The sequence below is a fragment of the Oryzias latipes genome, chromosome 13 (genome assembly GCF_002234675.1).
Source record: "Oryzias latipes chromosome 13, ASM223467v1".
In the NCBI taxonomy this organism is placed as follows: domain Eukaryota; kingdom Metazoa; phylum Chordata; class Actinopteri; order Beloniformes; family Adrianichthyidae; genus Oryzias; species Oryzias latipes.
In genome coordinates, this window is record NC_019871.2 from 8,679,707 (window position 1) to 8,699,763 (window position 20,057).

Consider the following 20,057-nt stretch of genomic DNA (forward strand, 5'->3'; position numbering starts at 1 on the left):
GAATTTCTATAGAACTGCCACTCTGCAGAAACTATGTTCTAGAAAATTACACAGGTTTTTAGATTTTGGCTGAAAACGGCATAATTACAATTAAAACACAACTGGGACCAAAAGATGATTGGAATGGCAGACTCTTATTATTAATAAATGAAAAAGAAATCTGATTTTTCCTATTTTATTGTATATTATATTTTTGTCAGTAGCAATGAATCAAAACATAGATTTTCTGGATGCTTGCTGGCTCTAAAGTGACTTTACCTAGAAATAGAGCGTGCAGAAGCAAAGGCAGATGAATGGTCCAGTCCTCTTTTATACTGTGATCCACAACCATTTCTGCCATGAAGATGACTGCAATATTACATCTATAAAGCAAAAGGTATAGTAAGTGTCTAATGAATTGCACATTTAAAAAAATAAACTAGATAATATTCTAAATATACACTCGAGCTGCTTAAAACAGAAAAAAGCAACATTTTAATCACCAGAGGGAAATTAAGACCATTTACACTAAAGCTCCTTTTGAATGATGTTGTCAAACCTGTGCAAAGGACCTCTAGGAGTGATGGTCTCAGGTAAAAAGTCCACCAGAGGAGCCCAGCATCCTCCATTGAGAGGCATAGGGAGAGAATGGGGCTGGTTGCTCTCCAAAACCGCCATCAGCCAATCAGCATAAGGGGGCAGAAGTTCGCCTGGTGAAAGGGTTTGAATAATCGTCTTTTTATGTAATAACCACAAACTGCATGTAAACACGCAGCTTTAATGGTAACTTACAATCTAACACTACAAAAGGTTATTGTATCAAAAAGAAACTTAAGAATTCTTGTAGTTGTTTATCTATTTATGTCTTACAGAGGAAGTAGTTAACCTCAAGAAAGCTGTTTCTCGGTGAGTATTTGGAGTGCAGGAACCCTGGGCTCAACTACTTCTGTTTCAGTGCCAATTCTCACAGACCCTGAAAAGCCGTGGGCCACTTTGCACACTGTTCATGCATTATCGATGGCATCTAGCCAGATTTTGTATTTCACACTTCCCAGCCAAAAAACAGCCCCCCTCAATAGATAGGTTGTTTACTACAAAGAAATGCTTACTCTTTTCTTCATCATAAGATCCTCCAGAACTGTTGCTGTAACGTGATTCCAGACGGTTGTGTGCTCGCATTAAATGACTACGCCTAGGATAAAAATAAAAATTTATACAAACAGTTCAGTATGACTGTTAGCAGTAAGATGAAAGTGAAAGATTTTTGCATACAATACCTTTCATCGTTCTCTTTTGCAGTCTTGGTGTCATCTAGGTCAGGAAAGCTGTCCTGGGCTGCCACAACAGTGTTGCTGCTCGAGGTGGTGCCTAAAATAACCCACATGTTAAGAAGTTTGCTTACAGAAGATTAGGAACATTTATAACAGAAGATCTGGACAGGGAAATTATGAATCCTAAATGATTCTACTGTCATAATAGCATGTTTAAAGTCAACTCTATTTTATTCTTTTCAACATCTTTTTTTATTCATAAATCAAGATAACACAGGTAACGCAATAAAAATAAAGAGTTTTTATTATAAGACTTGAAGACCCACTCTGATGAAAATGTTATGCTTTTAACATGTGCTTGTGGCATTTTTCTGATGACCTAAGGCATAAAGAGAGAAAATTGCATAGTATTTCTGTTTTCAAATGATTGTGAATCAGGAGCAGACAATAAAATGCAGTTTGAAAAAGATTGTATTTGTTCTGTAGAAAATACAATGGGTGAGCCAAAACTTCCCTGCTCTGCTCCATTCTAATGCTTTCACTTGTGGACAAATGAATTCATGTCCGTCTTCATTTTTCCTCGTCTGAGCTTCCATTTGATTTAAAACTGTACGACTGGATAGCTCCAACGTTGCTCGTCATTTTTGTTACACTGGTAATGTTAGGTTTTGGGTGTTAGGGGCTGTAAGCTAGCGGGAGAACGTGGAAGCAGATAGCTCAGTTATGGGCGAAGGGAAGAGGGGGCTGGGTTGCTCCATGCCAACAGTCTCGCCCAAAATTCTGGAGAGAATTTTGCAGCAACCACGTCCCAGAAAACGACACAGGTTTTAAGATTTTGGCCAAAAACAACCCATAATCATAATTCAAAGACCACTGGGAACATTTTGAAAATAGTTAAAAAGATGATCTTGAAAGAGTGGGTCTTTAGCAAATCTAATGAACAGCAAATCAGAGACCAAATAAAGGTCTAAGTAACTCTGTAAAGACAAATGTTAAACTTAAAATATTGTTCAAATCAGTATTTTAGAAGTATTAACTGAGCTAAAATGCATCTTTAAAACAAATTTCCTAGCTTAAACAAATAAAAAAGTGTACCTGAAGCGACAGAGGTTTTGCCTGTGGCAGTGAAGCAATAGAAAGGAGGGCTGTCGCTGTGCTGCACCATCGGGTTGACTGGATCTGTTTGCTGTAATTCAAAGACTAACTCCTCCATGGTTCGCGTGGTGTTATTCCTACAGAGATAGGTCACGACCTTCTTGATCTGAACAGATGCAACACGTGTTAGTAAGAGGCTGCAAAAGTATTTATAAAAAAATGTCTTTTTATTCATTTTGAAGGCTTACATATGGAAGAAGACTGGTGTGGCTGCTGACGCCACATAAGCTGATGAGGAACTGCAGGGTGGTTCTCAGATTGTTGCTCCACTTCTCACTGCTGACTAAAGCATTCCAGGTGTTTTCCATCTCTGGTCCTGGTAAGTCATCTCCATACTATCCAGCAGGATTAAAATAAAACATGTTAGCCATGTTGATCTCCCCCTTCGCTTAGATGCTGCCACAGCAGAGTAAGTTACCTTTGCGGTCATGAACATGAGGTTATTAAGAACCAAAGATGTGGCCTGTAAGGATCCCCAGCCTGAGCCTTTTAGCTGGTGTGGTGAACCTGTGTTCAGCGGGTTTGAAGAGTCATAGCTAGGGGTTGAAGGAGCGAGTGAAGGAAGCAGCAAACCACTGTCCACCAGCTCAATGTTACCAAGCCACGGCAGGAGATAGGTGAGCATGATCTGCCTCCCTTTGGGATGAGTAGTAGGGAATCTTTGGCTAATCTCTGAAACAAGGACATTCGCAGCCTGCATATTAACCAAACAGGTACATTTTACAAGCATTTTTAGTTCATTTTCTGATAGCATTCCTTTGGCTGATACAAAGTCTCTATGTTCATTAAAAGCAGAAAAGGCAAACGTCTAAAGATGATGAATAAAGTGAGATTAGAAAAGAGACAAACTTAAACATATTCCAACAGAATGTGCTGAAGATCCATTTAAACCAAACCAAAAAGTACCTGAAAACAAGGGAAGTGTGAGTTCAGGGTACTGCCTAGATAGCTGGCTGGAGAGCTGGGGCAGGGAGACGCTGTACAGAGGTGGCATTGGACCGTGGGTGCCATACAGGATGCTGCTGGGTTTCTGCTCGGCAACCTTCTTAGAGTACAGGAACAGCCTGGATTCAAGAATCTGTTCATAATAAGAAAGAGAGTCTCACTTAATGTAATACTTAGAGTGTAATACTTAATTCTGTACATTTTTACAGATGCTTCACAAAAAATCTGAATTTTGTGAAAAGTTAATTTGTTTTTAGTCAAATCAAAAAGTAAAACTAGTATTTTATATAAAGTTATATAACACATAGTGGGCATTTTGGCTCAAAAAACCTGTTAAAGTTCCACTTTGAACCATTGTAACCACCGTTTCAAGTGGAGTTCATAAGAAATTTGTTTCTGAATTGTGGGCGGGACTGTTGGTACGGAGTAAGCCCACCCCCATTTCCCACCATCCATCTGTTTAGATGCTCTCCCACTAGCGTATAGCCCCTAAAAACCCTCAACATTACTGCTGCAACAAAAATGGCAAGCAATATTGGAGCTGTTCACCCATACAGTTTCTCTACAATGTATGCATCACAATGCACTGCCAATTGTAGCTTTTACTGCACGTCCAGGGGCGCAAAAAGTGGGTATGCAGCGTACACGTCGAATAGGGGCGCCGGCCAAAGCAGCGCCAAACTGAAGCTGTGACAATTATTTTGAGTCCATATTTTTTTATTTCTCAGGTGTTTGTGCACATATATTTACATGGTATGATCAGTAACAGAAGCACATTGAAACTAATAGGGCGCTCCCGCCGCAGCCGCTCCTCCCTCCCTTGGGTCTTGTACAGAGAGTGCAATCGACCGTGCTGGAGCGCGCTCTCGTAGAGACGCGCGCGAGGGCGTGCGTCTGATTATTTTTATTTGAATTGTGTGATCATCTGATGACAGCGCGTTTTAAATGTAAATGCAAAAGAAAAAACAATCGGGGGCTCAAAGCAGGAAACGCAGAGATACCAGCAATTCAGAAAAAGAACTGGACTGCTGCCCATATCAAAGTCCTATTTTCAGATTAAAGTAAATTTTCCATTTTCTATAGAAATCAAGGTTTTGCGGAAAAGTGTCTACTGCAAGTGATGATTTCAGGTCATATGTCATTCTTTGGTGTTGGTACAGGTTTGTCCCTGTATTTGAACCTGACAGAAAATGCCAGGAGGAAGACATGTGATCTATCGGCCAGAACAATCAGAATGACAAAACATAAAGGCAAAAAATAAAGACATTAAACATCTACATTTACTTGTAATGATTCTATGTAAAATACAAATCTTACTCTTTGAATTGACTGACCAAAATATTCAGGATATTCCGTTTTTCAGACACTTGTATGGTCAAAATGGATCATTTATCAGGCTTTAGAAAATGTATAGAATCTAAGACCACCTGAACCTTTCAGTGTTATTCAGTTTTTAGACAGTGACGAGCACATGTGAAACAGGGATAATGATTAAAGTGTCAATTGAAGGCTGTTTACTGTATTTAATAAATGCCTCAAAATGATTAGGCTCCACAAAATATGTTTTTTCCCATAAAACCCTGTTACTTACCTGCATCAGCTGCATTGAAATTTCATAAATTTCTCTGTTGGTGTCTGATGCCTTGAAGAGGACCAGATTCAGCAGTGTTACTATGTCACATGGATAGTTCTTGCTGGTAAAACAGAAAAAAAAGTAGAAAAGTGAAGATACAAGTTTTATCAAGTTAATGGGATAGTGAGAACTTTAACAGGATTAAAGTCAGTTTGACACTATAGCTTATTGGCTGGTGGGTTTCTGGACTGCAAAAATAAATGCAAATGATACAAACTAATAGTATTAGAAATCGTGATTTTGCACCTGCTGCTGCAAACTGTAGCAATGGCTTTGAAGCAGCCCGATGTAAGCTGGAAGGAGCCTGTGTAGCAGCGATCCACAGCCCAGTTGAAGAGGTTGACCTGGTCAGCGTTGAGCTTCAGGAGCAAGATGACAACTTCACAGCCCAGCTGATGGACCTGACCCAGAAAAACACCCAAAATTCATTGGATTTCATGCCTTTTAGTGTGATGTTTATTTTAAAATATTTAAAGATTTTGCATTTCTGCTACAAACAATATTTCTGTTTAAGTCACATGACAAATTCTGTCATGGAAGAATGTGCAAAATAAACAAGGTGTATCAGCTGCACAAAAATGTTATAAAAACTCTTGATAGTACACGTCAGCCTCCTACAGGATTAAGTTGGTGCACTGTTCTGTAAATAGCTTTTTAAATTATAATACCTTGATGTTTGCATTTATGCTACATTTTCTTTGTTCTTGCTTTTTTTATTTCATTCTAAGTCTTTTTTTCCCCTCTGCTGTCAGTTGCTATGGTGACAAACAAATTTCCCACGTGTGGGATCAATAAAGTATTTCTGATTCTGATTTTTCTGAAGGAAGTTTGAGGAGGATTTCAGGTAGGCCAGCTCTTTGTTCAAGTGCCCCAATGTGGTAATGCATTGGCTACAGACCCGCTGATCTTGGCAGGCTAGTATATTATCCAGCCACTTATAGAGGTATCCATCAGGAGAGAGGCCAACGTTATCAAAGACCGGTCCACAGCAGAGCACAGCAGACATGGCCTGGAAAAACAAACATCAGCTAACTTAGCTCATACTATAATAGCTTAAGTAAGCTTGATATAGATGTTCAAAATTTCCCACATTGAAGCCCTCACAGTAACTTCCAGATAGTTTTGCCTGACTTACTTTTAGTGCACAATACTGATATCTTGTGATCTGATGATTCCTGTCACTGTAGCGGTCCAGAGGAGTAAACATGACACTGAAAGGGCCAGCCCACTGGCTGAAAAGGATGAAGAGGTGATGCCGAAGGCTCTGCTGTGGAAACAAGAAGCCCCTATGGCTCACTAGGGAGGAGAGGAAATGAAAAGAGGTGTTAGTTTGAGGATTGAGAAGTTGGCAAAATTATTGAAGGCATCATACGTTCCTGCTTGATATCTGAGTTTACTTTATATTAATGAGATGATGATGTCCCTTGATAGATTATTGGTTATTCCATAGAGACTTGTGCACTTGGCAACCGTAAAACATTATGTGCCCTAAAAAACTCTTTCCTTAAGCTGTTCTATTTATAGATCCACTCACAATAGGCAATGTCAAGATGAAGCTCTGTGCCAAAAGTGCTGAAATTTTTATGATACACGAGTCAAAGGACGTTGTACCTGGTACACACTGGATGAAGTTAGCCACCATGGCACTGAAGTGAGCTCGAATGTCCTTGAGGATCTCTGCATCTTTGTCATTCTCGGCTTCCAGAAGCGTTCGGGTTAGATCCACATATTCCAGGAACAGAGCACCGAGGGCAAAGGTGTCTCGCTCCAGAGCTCCGTTTGTGCTGAAAGGCAAAATAAAACTTTATGAATCCCAAAAAGGGGAAATTTCCTTGTTACCATAGCTCTATTAAAAACCGCTGATGAATGATAAATAACACCATTTAAAAAAAAACATAATAATTATTGTCCAGTGTCTATGAGGTGTTGCGAAGTCTAATAGCTGACAGAAAGATCTGCAAAAGTGCTCCTTCCTGCTGTAACGTGTTCAAGTTTCTGACTGAAGGAACTCCTCAATGCACTCATGGTCTCATGCAGAGGATGTTGAAGAGGAGGACGATTGTCCATGATGGATTCCAGTCTTTGTAACATCCTCTTCTCACCCACCACAGTCACAGACTCTAGGGGTCATCCCAGGACAGTGCTGGATATTTGCACCGGTTTATCGTTCCTCTTCCTCTTCCTCTTCCTCTTCCTGTTAGCGCATCGACCCTCCCAGCAGCTCACTCCGTAGAACAAGGGTAGATGCAACAATCCCATCATAACAACAATCTCTTTAAAAAGAGTCCTGCAAACTCTGAAGAACCAAAGTTTCTCATCCTCTTCTGACAGCAAACGATGCACCAGCAGAACGCTTTAGACCCAGAAGTGGTAAAAATAATCCAAAAAGGAGCAGCAGGTTAAAAAATATAAAAAGACTAAAGAAACATTATTCTAATATTTGTTTGTCAAGATATGCATATTAATTTGATGCTAACCTGTCACTAACAACACCTGCATCGGCTAGAAGCTCAAAGATGCGCAGCAGCTGCAGTCTCAGCAGGTCTCGCCGCTCACGTCTCTTTTTGTTCTGAAAAACAACGACATGTTAAAGTTGCCAGTAAAAAAACTCATAGTTTTAAAATTACGGTATATGATTGACATTGTATCTCTTTCACTGTAATATATGTTGTGCTAAAAAAATGGCAAACAAACCTCGGGTCTTCTTTCTAATGCCTCCTTCATGATGGGATGTAACTCCTCCACAAGCTCCCTGTGATTACACGATGAACATGTTGACAGGTTGCACTTGGGCTATTTTTATTTTTTTAAGTAAAAAGGATTTGAGTCCGACAATCTCATTCTGGGAAACAATTGACCACAAATGATAAAAAAGACATCAAATAGGTATAATCCCGCTTCAGCTCCACTTTAAATCCACAAAAATATAGGTTAATGTGGACTTTAATTATAGAGAATTTTGAGGATTTAAGCTCAATTTCATTGTTTCTCCTATTAAAGGGGCAAAAAAAATCCATGCGGATTAAACTGATGTCATTTTCATGTAGGTCTCCATTGTTTCAACTATAATTTCCTAAAACCTATTTACAAAAAAGGGAAATTTGAGTTTACTAAAAAAGCTAAAAACTGTTCAAAAATAACATCCAAACATGTTGTATTGATATACCTGAATATGAGAGAATTAGTGCGACCGAATCCCAGAACTAACGCCTCTGTCAACTCGATGCTGTCTGCCCTCATCAGTGGAACCAACTGCTTCAGGAGCCAAGCCACAGATGGGCTTCCGATAACCTGAAACATCAAACACCAACGCTTGAGACACACAAACAAAATCCCGCTTGCTGCTTTAACACCACTAATCACTCACAACTGCACGAAGATGAGTGTCTACTCTATTCACAATATATCAGCTTCCCTGTCAGTTCATGCAAAGAATAACTGCTGTGAAACGTGATACTTTGATCTTCATTGTCAATAAGCTGAGTATGAACACCTGACCTGTTGAACACAAACAACAAAGGGATTCAGAAAATGCCTGTGCAATAGGAGACAGCTACCTTGGTATCAGAGCTGACACCGCTATCAGGTGTAGAAGCTATGACCTCAGGTGTCGATGCTCTCAGGTGGCCGTGGCTCATAATACTAGGCTTGGCCACCCCAAAGCAAAGGATCAGGTAGTTTCTCCACAGGGTTGCATAGTTATCAGCACCTCCAGAAGTGCTGGTCTTCTTTGGGTACACCGAATTACTGGTGAAAGGAAAAACGTTTTATTTGTATTTAAAATCATCTGGGTTATGTGGTCACAGTTATTGAAAACAGGACATGTGTTAGTCAAGTGTGAAGACACCTACTTGGGGTCCACCAGAGGCATGAGCATCTGCAGCCGGGTGAAGACGTACGGCCAGGCGTAGCTGAGGGCCGTGGGGCAGTGCTTGGGCAGGTTGTCCTGTCGGATGAGGCTGTAGACACACAGCACCCAAGGGTCCTTGACAGACTGGGCAAAGATCCAAACATGAGAGGGGCTCCTAATGTCATAATGACTGTTGACGAGTAATGCATTCCACTCCACGAGCCACTGAAGATCCACAGGGTGAGCGGCTGGCAGGACGGCCTAAAATACAGCAGGGACACAGCAAAGGGAAGGGTCAGAGGTCATGGCTGAATTAGAACTCAAGGAGAAAGTAATCCTTTTATTTACCTTTTCATTTATAAATTCAGTGTGCCCTTGTTTATTGCAGGAGTTACGTTATAAAAACAAACCACAGTAGGTGAAATCTGTGTTTTAGGCTGTAACTACACTACACACTTTATACAGCTCTTCTCAAACAGACATGAAGATTTTCTATCTTGTTGAAACTCTCAAATCTTCAAACCTTAATTGAAAAATAAGTCCAGTTTTGGTAAAATGAGAAAAAAATGTGTCTGTGATTTAACAATTATGTATATATGGCAAACTGAACGCAATCTGTACAGGAGACATGGCATGGAGGGGATTGATTCACAAGGTCAACAGCCAATCAGAAAACAGAACAAGCAAAAACTTAAAAAACAACAACCTAAATGCCACAGAAAAAAATCTGCAAAGCAGCGAGTCAGCAAAAGGTGAATTGCGATAGACTGTTAGTAGACTGTAGACTGATAGACTTTTGTTTGCTCAGGTAAAAAAAATAAACGGAGGGCAACCTTTGTTCTGTTTTTGCTTTAAACTCTCATAATGAGAAATCTAAAAACGTCTTACCGTGTCAGAGGCTGCAACGTGAACAAAACTTTCCAGGATTACGGGGCTGAGTTGATCCATAATCTCTATCATTGGTTTGTCATCTTCCTGCAGGAGGCAAAAAGATTTGAGTCTTTAAATCAATTATTTATCTCCGTCACGGCATATTCTTTTGAGACTTTTGGAATTTTTTACCTCAGACTGTCCGATGGTCTGAAACAGGCTTCGAATCTCTTTGAGAATTGCGATCGACAGGCGGCGAGTGCTCACTTGACACGAGCAGAGCAGGACGAGAGCCAGTCCCTCCACAGCGTGGAGAACGGTGGAGTGGGGACCTCGCTCAGCGGGAGCCTTGACATTCGAGTTGGACTGCATCAGCTATGACATACATGTTAAACCAAAACTCAAATGCTGAAAACATGACATCTTGGCCAAATATGCTGGTAAAACAGCCATTTGAGAATGGAAAAAAAATGACAAAAACACATCAAAGAACTCCGTCCCTCGAGACAAATGGACTTCAAAGTTTATTTTCTGATCATTTGAGTGGCTTCGTTGGATAGACAACAGAAGAAGCTTCTCAGATGAGAAGCAGAAAGATCTCTTGGATGAAGTCCAGTTGTCCCAAAGAATAAAACTGTGATAACTCGACTAGGATGAATGAGAATGGTCACAGACCTCCACAGTGTGAGTTTTGGAGGTGTTATGGTTCTTTCCCTGAGTGGCCTGAGTCAGCCTCCACTGTGTCAGTAACTGCAATAACAACTTGAGGGAACCATCCAGCAACCCCTGATGTGTGTCTTGGACCTCGCGCAAGAGGAAGTTGGTAAAGCCAAACAGGACATCATCTCGCCAGTCCGAAAAATCCAACAGAAGACTTTGCAAGGAATTCTGGGCAATGAGTCGAAGCTCGTCATCCATGTGGATAGTCAGACTGTTGAAAACAAGGATTATTATTGAAAAACTAAAGGAATGTTAACTTAAAATTAAGAATATCGGTTAAATACAATGGCAAAATCAAACTTTCCAAAGCAGGTGGTAAAAATTCATTTCAATTCAACTTTATTGATTTAGCCCAATATTACAACAATGGTCCTCTCAATGGGCTTCCGACCAGTAATTGTATAAGAACAGGAAATCCGTCAGAAAATTCAATAGGTAATTGCTAAACTAAACTAAACAGACTAAACTAAACTGGGTATCCCTGCTCTACATAAAAGGTTATTTAGATGACAAACATCATTAAAAAAAAGTCTTTTAATGCCTTTAAGTATATAGCAAAAAATAAATAAATAAATAACTTGATTGAATTTCAATGTAGCACAGGGAATAAAGTTATCAAAAAAAAAAGTTCTTCAGAGATGATTATGTAGATTATAATTTACCGAGCGAGCAGGTCTATGAGCTCAGACTTGGACATCCCATCCGGAATTATTCGAGGAATAGCAGCAACACAAGTCCTAAACAGGTCAATCTTGGGCTTCCTTTCACCTCTGAAAGAGGTGCATTTAAATTAGGGGTCATTTTAATTGTTAAATGTAAAGAAATACAATTCCAAAGCTGAAAAGTTTAGAACATAAGTAATTGAAAGTCAAAATATCTGTCACAAGCTCATTTAAATTGTAAATGTAATTCAAACAGAAAACAGTCCCATTCTGTATTCTATTTGAATAAACAGACTGACAGAATACAGAATGGGACTGTATTCTGTTTGAATTAAGTTGTATTTAAACAGATCATCTGAATTGTGCAGCAGCTAAGACAATGATTGGAAATCTTACGTGATCATTTCTTCGGGCTCCTTGTTCAACATCAGCGCATTGGTCAGCATCATGCAGCGCCCCACGTCCTTGTCCAGTTGTCTGAGGATGATGTCAATAGCTTTTCGCACATGGAAGTAATACTGTGACATACCTGCGGCAGACGAGGACATAGAAAGTGCTGATTTTATCTACAAGTAACCCATTCCAGTTACGGCTGTTATAAAGATAAAGTTTAAAAAAATGTGACTCTACAATTACCTTTATAGACATGTTTTCTGTTCAACTTATCAAATTAAACAGTTATCACATTAAAGACCCACTCCGATTATCTTGTGATCTATTTTAAAAGTGTTCCCAGTGGTCATTTTATTTAAATTATGCTGCTTAGAAATTTACCGGAGTTGTAGGCAGGACTCTGCCCCCCTTCCCTTCCTTGGCCTGTCCAGCCTTTTTTTTACGTCACAAATGAGTGCTTTGTCAAATTTCTTGTTTTGTATGCTTCTGATTTACAACGATTTAAATAAAGGAACATTTAAAAATTTCATTTTAAACTTAATCTTCTTTATAATTGTCTTCCATCCTCAGAAAAATGCCACAAGGAGATATTAAAAACAACTAAAACCCAATTTCCATCAGCGTAGGTCTTTAGGTGTTCAGTTCAAATGGGCACATTCAAAGTAAACTATGTGTTAAATCATTTTTTAAAATCTTAAAACCAAAATTTAACTTGAAGCCCTTAGATCAAATAAAACCTGATGACTCTGCCCCCGTTCGGAACATTTCTGATCATAGTTTGTGTTCCTCACCAATAACTTTGGCCTCTTCGTCTGTCAGTGTTTTGCTCAGGTATGTTTTTTTCACTCGGACTGTGTTCCCAGAAGGCAAAGTGCAGCCTGTATTCGGCATGGGGGGCTCACCATCCTTCTGCTGTAGTTTATCAGCGATAACCAGGAATGCCCTCAGGCCAATAGTCATCCTCTGAACAGAAGAAAAAACATTCAAAACACATTGTGTATTTATTGTTATGTTGATGCCCCGTTGAGGTATACAAATCCATCCAGCTATGGCAGAAAAAAAGTTAACCACACAGAAATACGTAACATATATTCTAAGAATCAGCTTGAATCTAGAAACATGTTTAAAGTGTAAACAAATTGTTTGACAAATTTATGATTTTACAAAAAATGGCTAATATTATTTTACTTGGAGAAATATTGAAAGGTAAAAATTAAAGGTACCTCGGGATTGAGATTAAATGCTTTTGCAGGTTTACCAACACATAGTAGGTCAAAGATGATTTCCTTCATGGCAAAATCCAGTCGTTCCTGCACAACAAAGGTCAATCATGTTTAATAAATGTGTCATGAGAGCTTTTTAGGGAAATTTAATGAGATGTAAAGCACAGATGGCATCCAAGTGGTTACCTGTCCAATAAACTGAATGATTTTTACAAATATATTGAGAGGCATATCTCTTGGTACCACACCCCGAGATCCTTTGGGGAACAGTGTAGTTATAATGGTGTTGAGACGACTGTGGAAAAAGAGAGTTATGCATCATGAGAATAATCCTGTGAAAACTGCTGCACAACACATTTTTAATGTTCTGGTGTGTTTAAAGACCCACTCCAATCATCTTTTAAACTATTTTTTTTTAAATCATGATTGTGCCAGTTTTAGCACAAAAAACAAAAGTAATAACTTTTCTTGGACCTAATTTCTGCAGAGCGGCAGTAATTTTCGCTTTTGAGTTGTGGGCTGGACTGTAGGCATAAAGCAACCCCAACTTTAAACTTGTAAAAAAAAAATTCATAATCCACACTGACAAGACTGACTGACAAGAACCAAAAATGTTTTGTAGTCCTGAAGTCCATCCCTTGGTCCAGAGAGAATTTTAAAACTCTTTTTCTCCTTCTATTTATGTTTAAATCTATTCAGTACTACCACTTTTTTATGTCTATACATAAATTAAAGATGAAATTACAATAAAATGAGTTGAAATAAGTTAAAATTTTCCAATAGTTACCTTTGTGTTGCAGTGTTGCTCTCACATTTTATTCTGATCATGTAGACCCACAGCAGTCGATACAAAGACTCCAATGCAACTCGAGCCATTTTAGGGTCTCTACTCTATAAATATGAAAATAAAAATTGTAAAAACAAAAAAGTAAAGTAGACAACTTTTACTTTCATTTAAAACATTTTAGTGTTAAAAAAAGACATAAATAGTTTACATTTATACTTTTGTGTTTCTTATAATCCAGATGTCAATGACAAATAGATGAAAATTGGATTGAGTTACCTTCAGATTTGAAAGGCAGTTATTGAGGAAGACGTGCCATCTGTTGAGGAAGAATTGCTTTTGGCTAACACAAAGCAGGCATGTCACCAGGGGGTAAAAAGCCTGGTGGAAAGACAGAATAAGTGAAGTTACATGGTATACTGCATTGAAAATTCTAAAAAATGTAAAAACTTCTAAACAAAATACTACAAGCTCTAATCAAGTGCACATCTTAAGTAATTATGCATTATCTGTGAACCACGTCTCCATATCTAAAGGTAAACTTATTTTCTTGCATGCTTTTTGCTGATGATGCAACCTTCATAAAACAAAGACCCAAATGCTGCCTCAGAGGAATGCAGACCTTCTGTGAGGCCAAGCTGGAGTTTTATGAAGGCTACTGTCTTTCCATTGCCCTGTGAACTTGCATGTAAACACTTAAGGGAGAGTACACCAGCAAAACACTGCACTGTTTTCCAGCTCCTTTCATGCCTTTTCTCATAAATTATTCCTAAAGTTGACACTTGGGTTGTGAAGCTCTTCAAGCAAACGTGACCTTGAAGATTTACGATAGGCACCTTGGCCGTCATGCAGACGGGTCAGTCAAAGGCAAATCCTTAACAAATAAAATGCAATTAATGTCTGTTTTCTTTTACTTCCCAACTAACCAGAGAGTGTTTCTTCCTGGAGGATAGGTCCAATGTTGTGTCGTACAAGCTGTCCACGAAATTTCTCAGGCAAGGTACGTTCACCTCGTTCTTCACCATCTGGAACAAAAGTGGAGTCACGTGTAAACGCAGGCCTTTGGGATTTATTTGTTTTTCAGATAAATTATTGAGGAAGAGAATAAACTTACTGCTGCAACAGGAACCAGGATCTCAACAAAAAGCCCAGCCAAGGCATGCTTAATGTCCTTATCCTTGACTTCCAGAAATATTTGGGCACATTCCTGACCAAACAGAGGATCAGTCATTTAAATAGAACGTGCAAAGAGAATCATAGGGCCGTGAAAAAAAAAAAAACACAAGAGAAGAAAGTGCTAAGTGCTACAAAGACTTTTGTACCTGCATGAACTGAAAAGAAGCCTCAAATTCTTCAACAGGATACATTTTAATCCGGAAGAACTTGACCCCCATGATGAGGCTAATTGTGCTCTGCACCACATAAGGGCTCTGCTCCTTCTGCCGAAGCTCTTTCAGCTCAGTCATAAACTTCTTCTTCACAGCAGGAAACCTGAAAAATGCAGTAAAATAGAATGAAAAGTATCAACCAGAGAGAAAACATCTGTTGAAAATAGAATTTCCTTGTTTAACCCCTAAACAAGAGTCTTAACTCATCTTAAGATGATGCTAAGACCGTGCAAAGTTTTTTTTCACCTCATGTAGATTTAGGGGACTTATGAGAACGTGTTAATCTTTGATAAAGAAGCTGCAAAACATTACATTATACTGAGGGTCTGCATGTCTGTCAGGAGTTAGGAGAAGAGCACAATTAAAGTGAGTTTAATTTTTAGTCTCTTGATGTGACATTCTACTTAAAATTTGTCATAAAATTCATTAAAGAGTTACTTATTCATAAAAATAAAACAGTAAATATTTCTGATTCTCTGGTTCTGTTTTATCCCAAATGCTGATTTAATGAATTTAAGATCCAAAAAGAACTTATCCTTCAATTTCAAGTTATGCTGAAGCACCTGTCATCTAGGGTGAGTAGTGCAAAAGAAAAATAATGAAATTACAATGATGCAAAACTGGGATTTATAGTTTTTGCTCACTCTACTCTCAACAATGGTTTAACAGAAGTTTATATGGTGAGTTTTTTCTTTTGTTTCTTAGTGACATTTTGACCAAATCCCAGAGATTTATTTAAGCTCTCACAAAAAAAAATAGCCAGCCTTCAAAAAATATACAGTATTTGGACCATTTAGCAAAACATGTACACCATGAAAATATTAAGTGTATGAAGAATACCCATTGTAAGGTATTTACTTGGGATGCAACAATTCATTTTACCCATGATTTGGTTCAAATGTAGACTTCCTGGTCACGGTTTTGTATCAGTTCAATATATGATGTGTGTATAACAACACAACAACAAAAAGGCAAAAAACTCGGATTAATTCCCTTTTTTAAAATTTGCTAATAAGCAAGTAACAAGGAAGAAAAACCTTTCCACTAAGCCTGGTGTAATGTAATAAAACAATGTTTAATTATATTTAGCAAAACACCTGTGTTTGGTATTTTCAACTAGAAACTATAAAACTAGAAAAAAATCTATGCAACTCTATGCAGTTGGAACGCAAGGATTCACTTTCCCTACTATATTGTAACATTCGGTTTGGTATAAACTAAGAATTGTGGCATCCCTAATATTCCAGAGGAGGATACTATCAGAGTAAAGATTTGGTGTGAATCTAATGTTGAAAAAACAGAAAAAAGGTTGTCTTACTTACTTGGATTGGGCCAACACTCCTAAGACTTCAGCATATAGATCTGCTACAGTGTGCATGTTGGCAGTGTTGGGACCATTGTATCTGAAGACATTACAGGAAAATGAACTTAAACAAATCTGATATGATGAAAGAAGAGAAGTTTGTTTTGGGACAATAGATATCTTACCCCTCTTTGTATCTAAAGTGCTTAAAAGCTAAGTTAATAACTTCATTGACCAAACCGTCGAGGGCTGGATAGAGCGGCATCTAGTTTTAGAACAAAAAGACACGATAGGGTGAAAAGAAGACTCAATTCAAGTGGATTTAGGAATATCTTTTACAGAATGGCTTTTGTTAAATCACCTGTTTCAGTACTTCTATAAGGACAAGGGAGAAGATGAAGTCTATTGCCAAATCTCTCCTTTCAAGTAGATAGTCCCTTTGTTGCTCATCACTGTGACAATGAAAATGCAGGTTTGTTAAAATAAAACAAAACAAACAAACTCCAGGAGAATTGATGTTACTTTTTATATGATGTCTTGCACAATTGGCTGTTTCTTACTTTTTGGACTTGGTGTTTGCTCTCGGACGGTACTCGTGCAATTCCTCCTCTAGTCCATTTTGTCTTTTGTACCAGTCAAACAACGTACGCAAGATGGATGGTAGACTGTATTCCGCCAATGAGCTCATGGTGCTTATCAACTAGAAGAACAAACCATAGCCATTGCAAATGCACATCTCCGTTCAGTCGTTAACATACCAAAACAAGAGATAGAAATCAGTGTTTCCTCTGTTTATTTTCACAGCAATTTTAACGACAATTCCAGCAGCACACAATTATATATTTACATTTAATTATTTAAACGTTACCGGGAATCAGACCAGATGAGGACGCTTTTAGGGCCACATTAAAGGGAAGATTTAGGCATGAAGGGTGAGCTGGTCCTTTTTGCAACCATGCAAAAGGACATGGTGCCCATGGGGCAGCCTCCCTTAGAGTGAGAGGGAGGGGGGGGGGAGGAAGGAACAGGTTGGGCACACAGGAAGGGAGGAGAGTCTGGCGGGACTGGCGAACACAGCAAGCCCTTCATTCAGCACAAGGCTGGGGAAGAAGGCTGGCTCTGTGAGGTATGAATGTCTTCACAGAGCAGCACAGGCACACCTCTGTGGCTGTGAAAAGGCCTTCTCTGCAAAGCCACAGACCTGCTGGACACACCTTGCGCTGAATCCAAGCCAGCTCTCAAGGTAAACAGTCCTGCCCTTGACTGAATTTGGATCTGAAAGAGCCACCGGGCAGTGAGAGGCACTTACACCCATAAACTTTGCCATGTTGCAGTGCCTCATACTAGAGCAGTGTTTTAGATGAGAAAACAAATGTGCCAAGTCACTGCAGAAAGTCAGCTGTACACCAGTTCAAATGATGACTTGCAGTTTTTGCGAACCAGGCAATCAACATGAAAAATAAGCAAAACTCAATTTTTTTCTGGACTTACTTGGTCAAACTGAGGATCTTCCCCTCTCTGTAGTGATTTAGACAACGGCTTTTCCTGAAACCACACAATGGTAATTCATCTCACAATTATACATCTTTATTTCATATTTTTCAATAAAAATATGGGCTTTTTGAATTTTCTTCTGAAGTTTGTAACTTCATCAGCTGTGTCACAGTTTTTTTGAACTGGGACTCATTGCAGCCCAAAGAAACATTCATCAGCCTGTTGCCTGGCAATAGCCAGGTCACACACAGCACAGGAGACCGCACACTCATGACAGCTCCCATTATTACAGTCCTCTATCATCTGAGATAAAAGCATTCAGGAAGGATTTAGGCTCAGCCTTCTCTTCTCCTGGTAAATGAACAGTCCTGGAGAAAACATGATCAACTTTAGCACCATTTATTAGCAGATTAGGACACATCTTTTTGTTTAAATATGTGATGTGGGCAAAAAAAACAATTGAAGTTTAACTAAATTTAGAGACAGAAATGGTAGGAAATAAACTTTGTGAGAGGCTGTGAGAGGAGGAGTTTCTGATTGTAGAAATTGTGTCACTGCTACAGGCTTTTTTCAACTGCATTTTTATGTCTGCTCTTTATTCACAATGATTTCAATAAAGAAATACTTAGAAATGCAATTTTATCTTAACTTTCTTTATAGACAGTACAGACCAAAAGTTTGAATGAGAAGGTGTGTCCAAACATTTGGTCTGTACTGTATGTCCTCTTTCATCAGAGAAATACCACAAGAATATTTTAAAAGCACCTAAAACACCATTTTTGTTGGAGAGGGTCTTTAAGCAGGTGGGTAGGCTCGAGCGACCCCGTGACCCCAATTAGGAGAAGAGCTGGTTTAGAAAACTGATGCATGATTGGTTTTTTATAACAGGTGAGAAGTCTGAGCACCATAAGCAAAACCTGACAATGATAGGAAGACATTCTAAAGGTGTACTTTAGACGCAAGTACTGGCTTTAGTGCATACTGCACAATAAAATGACAAGACACACAACAGTAATGAGATTATGCTGATTTTACATGATTACTAGCTGACCTGTCTCTGCAAAAATCAAAGCCTCTGCTCTCTTTTCTTGCGCTCTCTTTTCTTCAGACTCACCTCTTTGCCTGTTTATCAGCAAACCCCAGTGCATCCCGTGCTGATTAATTTAAAACAAGGAATGGCAGATGCCTATGCCACTGACATTGCGTGGGCTGATGGCAACATCCCTTTTTGTTGCTTTCAGCTAGATCACCAGCTTACTATCAGCTCTGATCGGTAAGCTATCGGAGCTTTTTTTTTTTAAATTGTTTTTATTTTTCATATTAGAGCAGTTTAAAAAGTTTTTTTTCCCCACTATCTGGCTTTGGAATTGCTTTGTCAGGCACACGGAGCAATACTGTCTCACATGAATAATATGTCCAAGATTAGTCTCTATTTCTAAACTTAATAGCCGCTACAGATCATTAAACATGTCAGTTTTTTGGCAAACAGATTAAAATGAGTAATGAAAGTGAGCAAAGGCCTGTGCCAGTAATAATATGAGCTGAAAAAGCGACAACTTTGGCCAAAACAAAAACAAGAAAGATAGTCAACCTTTGCATTTCTCGATAATGTTTTCTCAACAAAGAGCTGAACTCTCTGGCATAAATGAAAGCTTTCTGGATGACTGAAACCAGTAGTGTAAACTTTCCTTTAAATCACTAAAATTGAAGTTGGGACATCAACAGAAGCCTTATTGATATAAAACCCACAAGTACAACATGTTTAAATTGAGCATGTTGTAAACTGCAGTTCCTCGGTTTGAGGGTAAATGTGCTTCAGCTAAAACTTGCTTTAGGCTTTTTCTGTAAATGATAAATAGGAAGGTTGTAATTTTAGAGGCACTTTGACGTATTGGTGTGGTTGTGGGTTTTTTTCCCACTTAAACAAATACCTGTACATAAATGTATTTTAAAAACTGTGTTTGGCCCCCAATTTAACAATAGGATTTTACAAAATATCAATAAAAAGCAAAGGATGCAAATTATTTGTTCAATATACAACTGAAAATTGCAGTCACCATTTAACTTTTTTGGGACAATTTATATCCGTTCTGTTTTCTTCTCATTTCAGACATTAATGCGTATCAAAATATTATTGCTGTCAATGAAAAGGTGAGGGATTTATTCTTATTTCTGTATCTTTAAAAACTGAAGTATTAAGATTTATATCCACCTCTGCAAGTCACTAGCAAAATATGGCTGTGTTAAGGTGTGGACACACTGTATATGGTATGGTATATGACATGCGTTCAAGAATGTGCGTTTTGCACGTTTTTGAGGATATAGCCACGCTGTACAAGCAGGGAGGAGGTTTTTTTTTTCATTCTTCTTCTACTTTTTACCAGCAC

General features: G+C 38.7%; 1 protein-coding gene across 9 annotated transcripts in view; it reads right to left on the reverse strand.

The window, feature by feature from the left end:
• Nucleotides 1-20,057, reverse strand: part of LOC101156597 (protein furry homolog) — a 50,173-nt gene that overhangs the window by 15,389 nt on the left and 14,727 nt on the right. For all 9 annotated transcript variants that reach the window (XM_023961351.1, XM_023961346.1, XM_023961344.1 and 6 more), the window contains exons 3-38: nucleotides 17,668-17,721; nucleotides 16,737-16,876; nucleotides 16,538-16,628; nucleotides 16,362-16,441; nucleotides 16,196-16,276; nucleotides 14,808-14,976; nucleotides 14,600-14,692; nucleotides 14,412-14,510; nucleotides 13,765-13,866; nucleotides 13,489-13,592; nucleotides 12,888-12,996; nucleotides 12,702-12,788; nucleotides 12,270-12,441; nucleotides 11,482-11,614; nucleotides 11,086-11,193; nucleotides 10,379-10,634; nucleotides 9,896-10,078; nucleotides 9,722-9,808; nucleotides 8,835-9,094; nucleotides 8,541-8,730; nucleotides 8,150-8,274; nucleotides 7,678-7,735; nucleotides 7,461-7,552; nucleotides 6,595-6,767; nucleotides 6,119-6,279; nucleotides 5,882-5,992; nucleotides 5,230-5,384; nucleotides 4,942-5,044; nucleotides 3,312-3,483; nucleotides 2,824-3,077; nucleotides 2,594-2,740; nucleotides 2,346-2,511; nucleotides 1,257-1,347; nucleotides 1,089-1,171; nucleotides 539-689; nucleotides 259-362 (exon numbers count right to left, since the gene is read on the reverse strand). In XM_023961351.1, coding sequence (XP_023817119.1) covers nucleotides 259-362; nucleotides 539-689; nucleotides 1,089-1,171; nucleotides 1,257-1,347; nucleotides 2,346-2,511; nucleotides 2,594-2,740; nucleotides 2,824-3,077; nucleotides 3,312-3,483; nucleotides 4,942-5,044; nucleotides 5,230-5,384; nucleotides 5,882-5,992; nucleotides 6,119-6,279; nucleotides 6,595-6,767; nucleotides 7,461-7,552; nucleotides 7,678-7,735; nucleotides 8,150-8,274; nucleotides 8,541-8,730; nucleotides 8,835-9,094; nucleotides 9,722-9,808; nucleotides 9,896-10,078; nucleotides 10,379-10,634; nucleotides 11,086-11,193; nucleotides 11,482-11,614; nucleotides 12,270-12,441; nucleotides 12,702-12,788; nucleotides 12,888-12,996; nucleotides 13,489-13,592; nucleotides 13,765-13,866; nucleotides 14,412-14,510; nucleotides 14,600-14,692; nucleotides 14,808-14,976; nucleotides 16,196-16,276; nucleotides 16,362-16,441; nucleotides 16,538-16,628; nucleotides 16,737-16,876; nucleotides 17,668-17,721 — 4,744 coding nt within the window. The remainder of the gene's footprint in view (nucleotides 1-258; nucleotides 363-538; nucleotides 690-1,088; nucleotides 1,172-1,256; nucleotides 1,348-2,345; nucleotides 2,512-2,593; nucleotides 2,741-2,823; nucleotides 3,078-3,311; nucleotides 3,484-4,941; nucleotides 5,045-5,229; nucleotides 5,385-5,881; nucleotides 5,993-6,118; nucleotides 6,280-6,594; nucleotides 6,768-7,460; nucleotides 7,553-7,677; nucleotides 7,736-8,149; nucleotides 8,275-8,540; nucleotides 8,731-8,834; nucleotides 9,095-9,721; nucleotides 9,809-9,895; nucleotides 10,079-10,378; nucleotides 10,635-11,085; nucleotides 11,194-11,481; nucleotides 11,615-12,269; nucleotides 12,442-12,701; nucleotides 12,789-12,887; nucleotides 12,997-13,488; nucleotides 13,593-13,764; nucleotides 13,867-14,411; nucleotides 14,511-14,599; nucleotides 14,693-14,807; nucleotides 14,977-16,195; nucleotides 16,277-16,361; nucleotides 16,442-16,537; nucleotides 16,629-16,736; nucleotides 16,877-17,667; nucleotides 17,722-20,057) is intronic.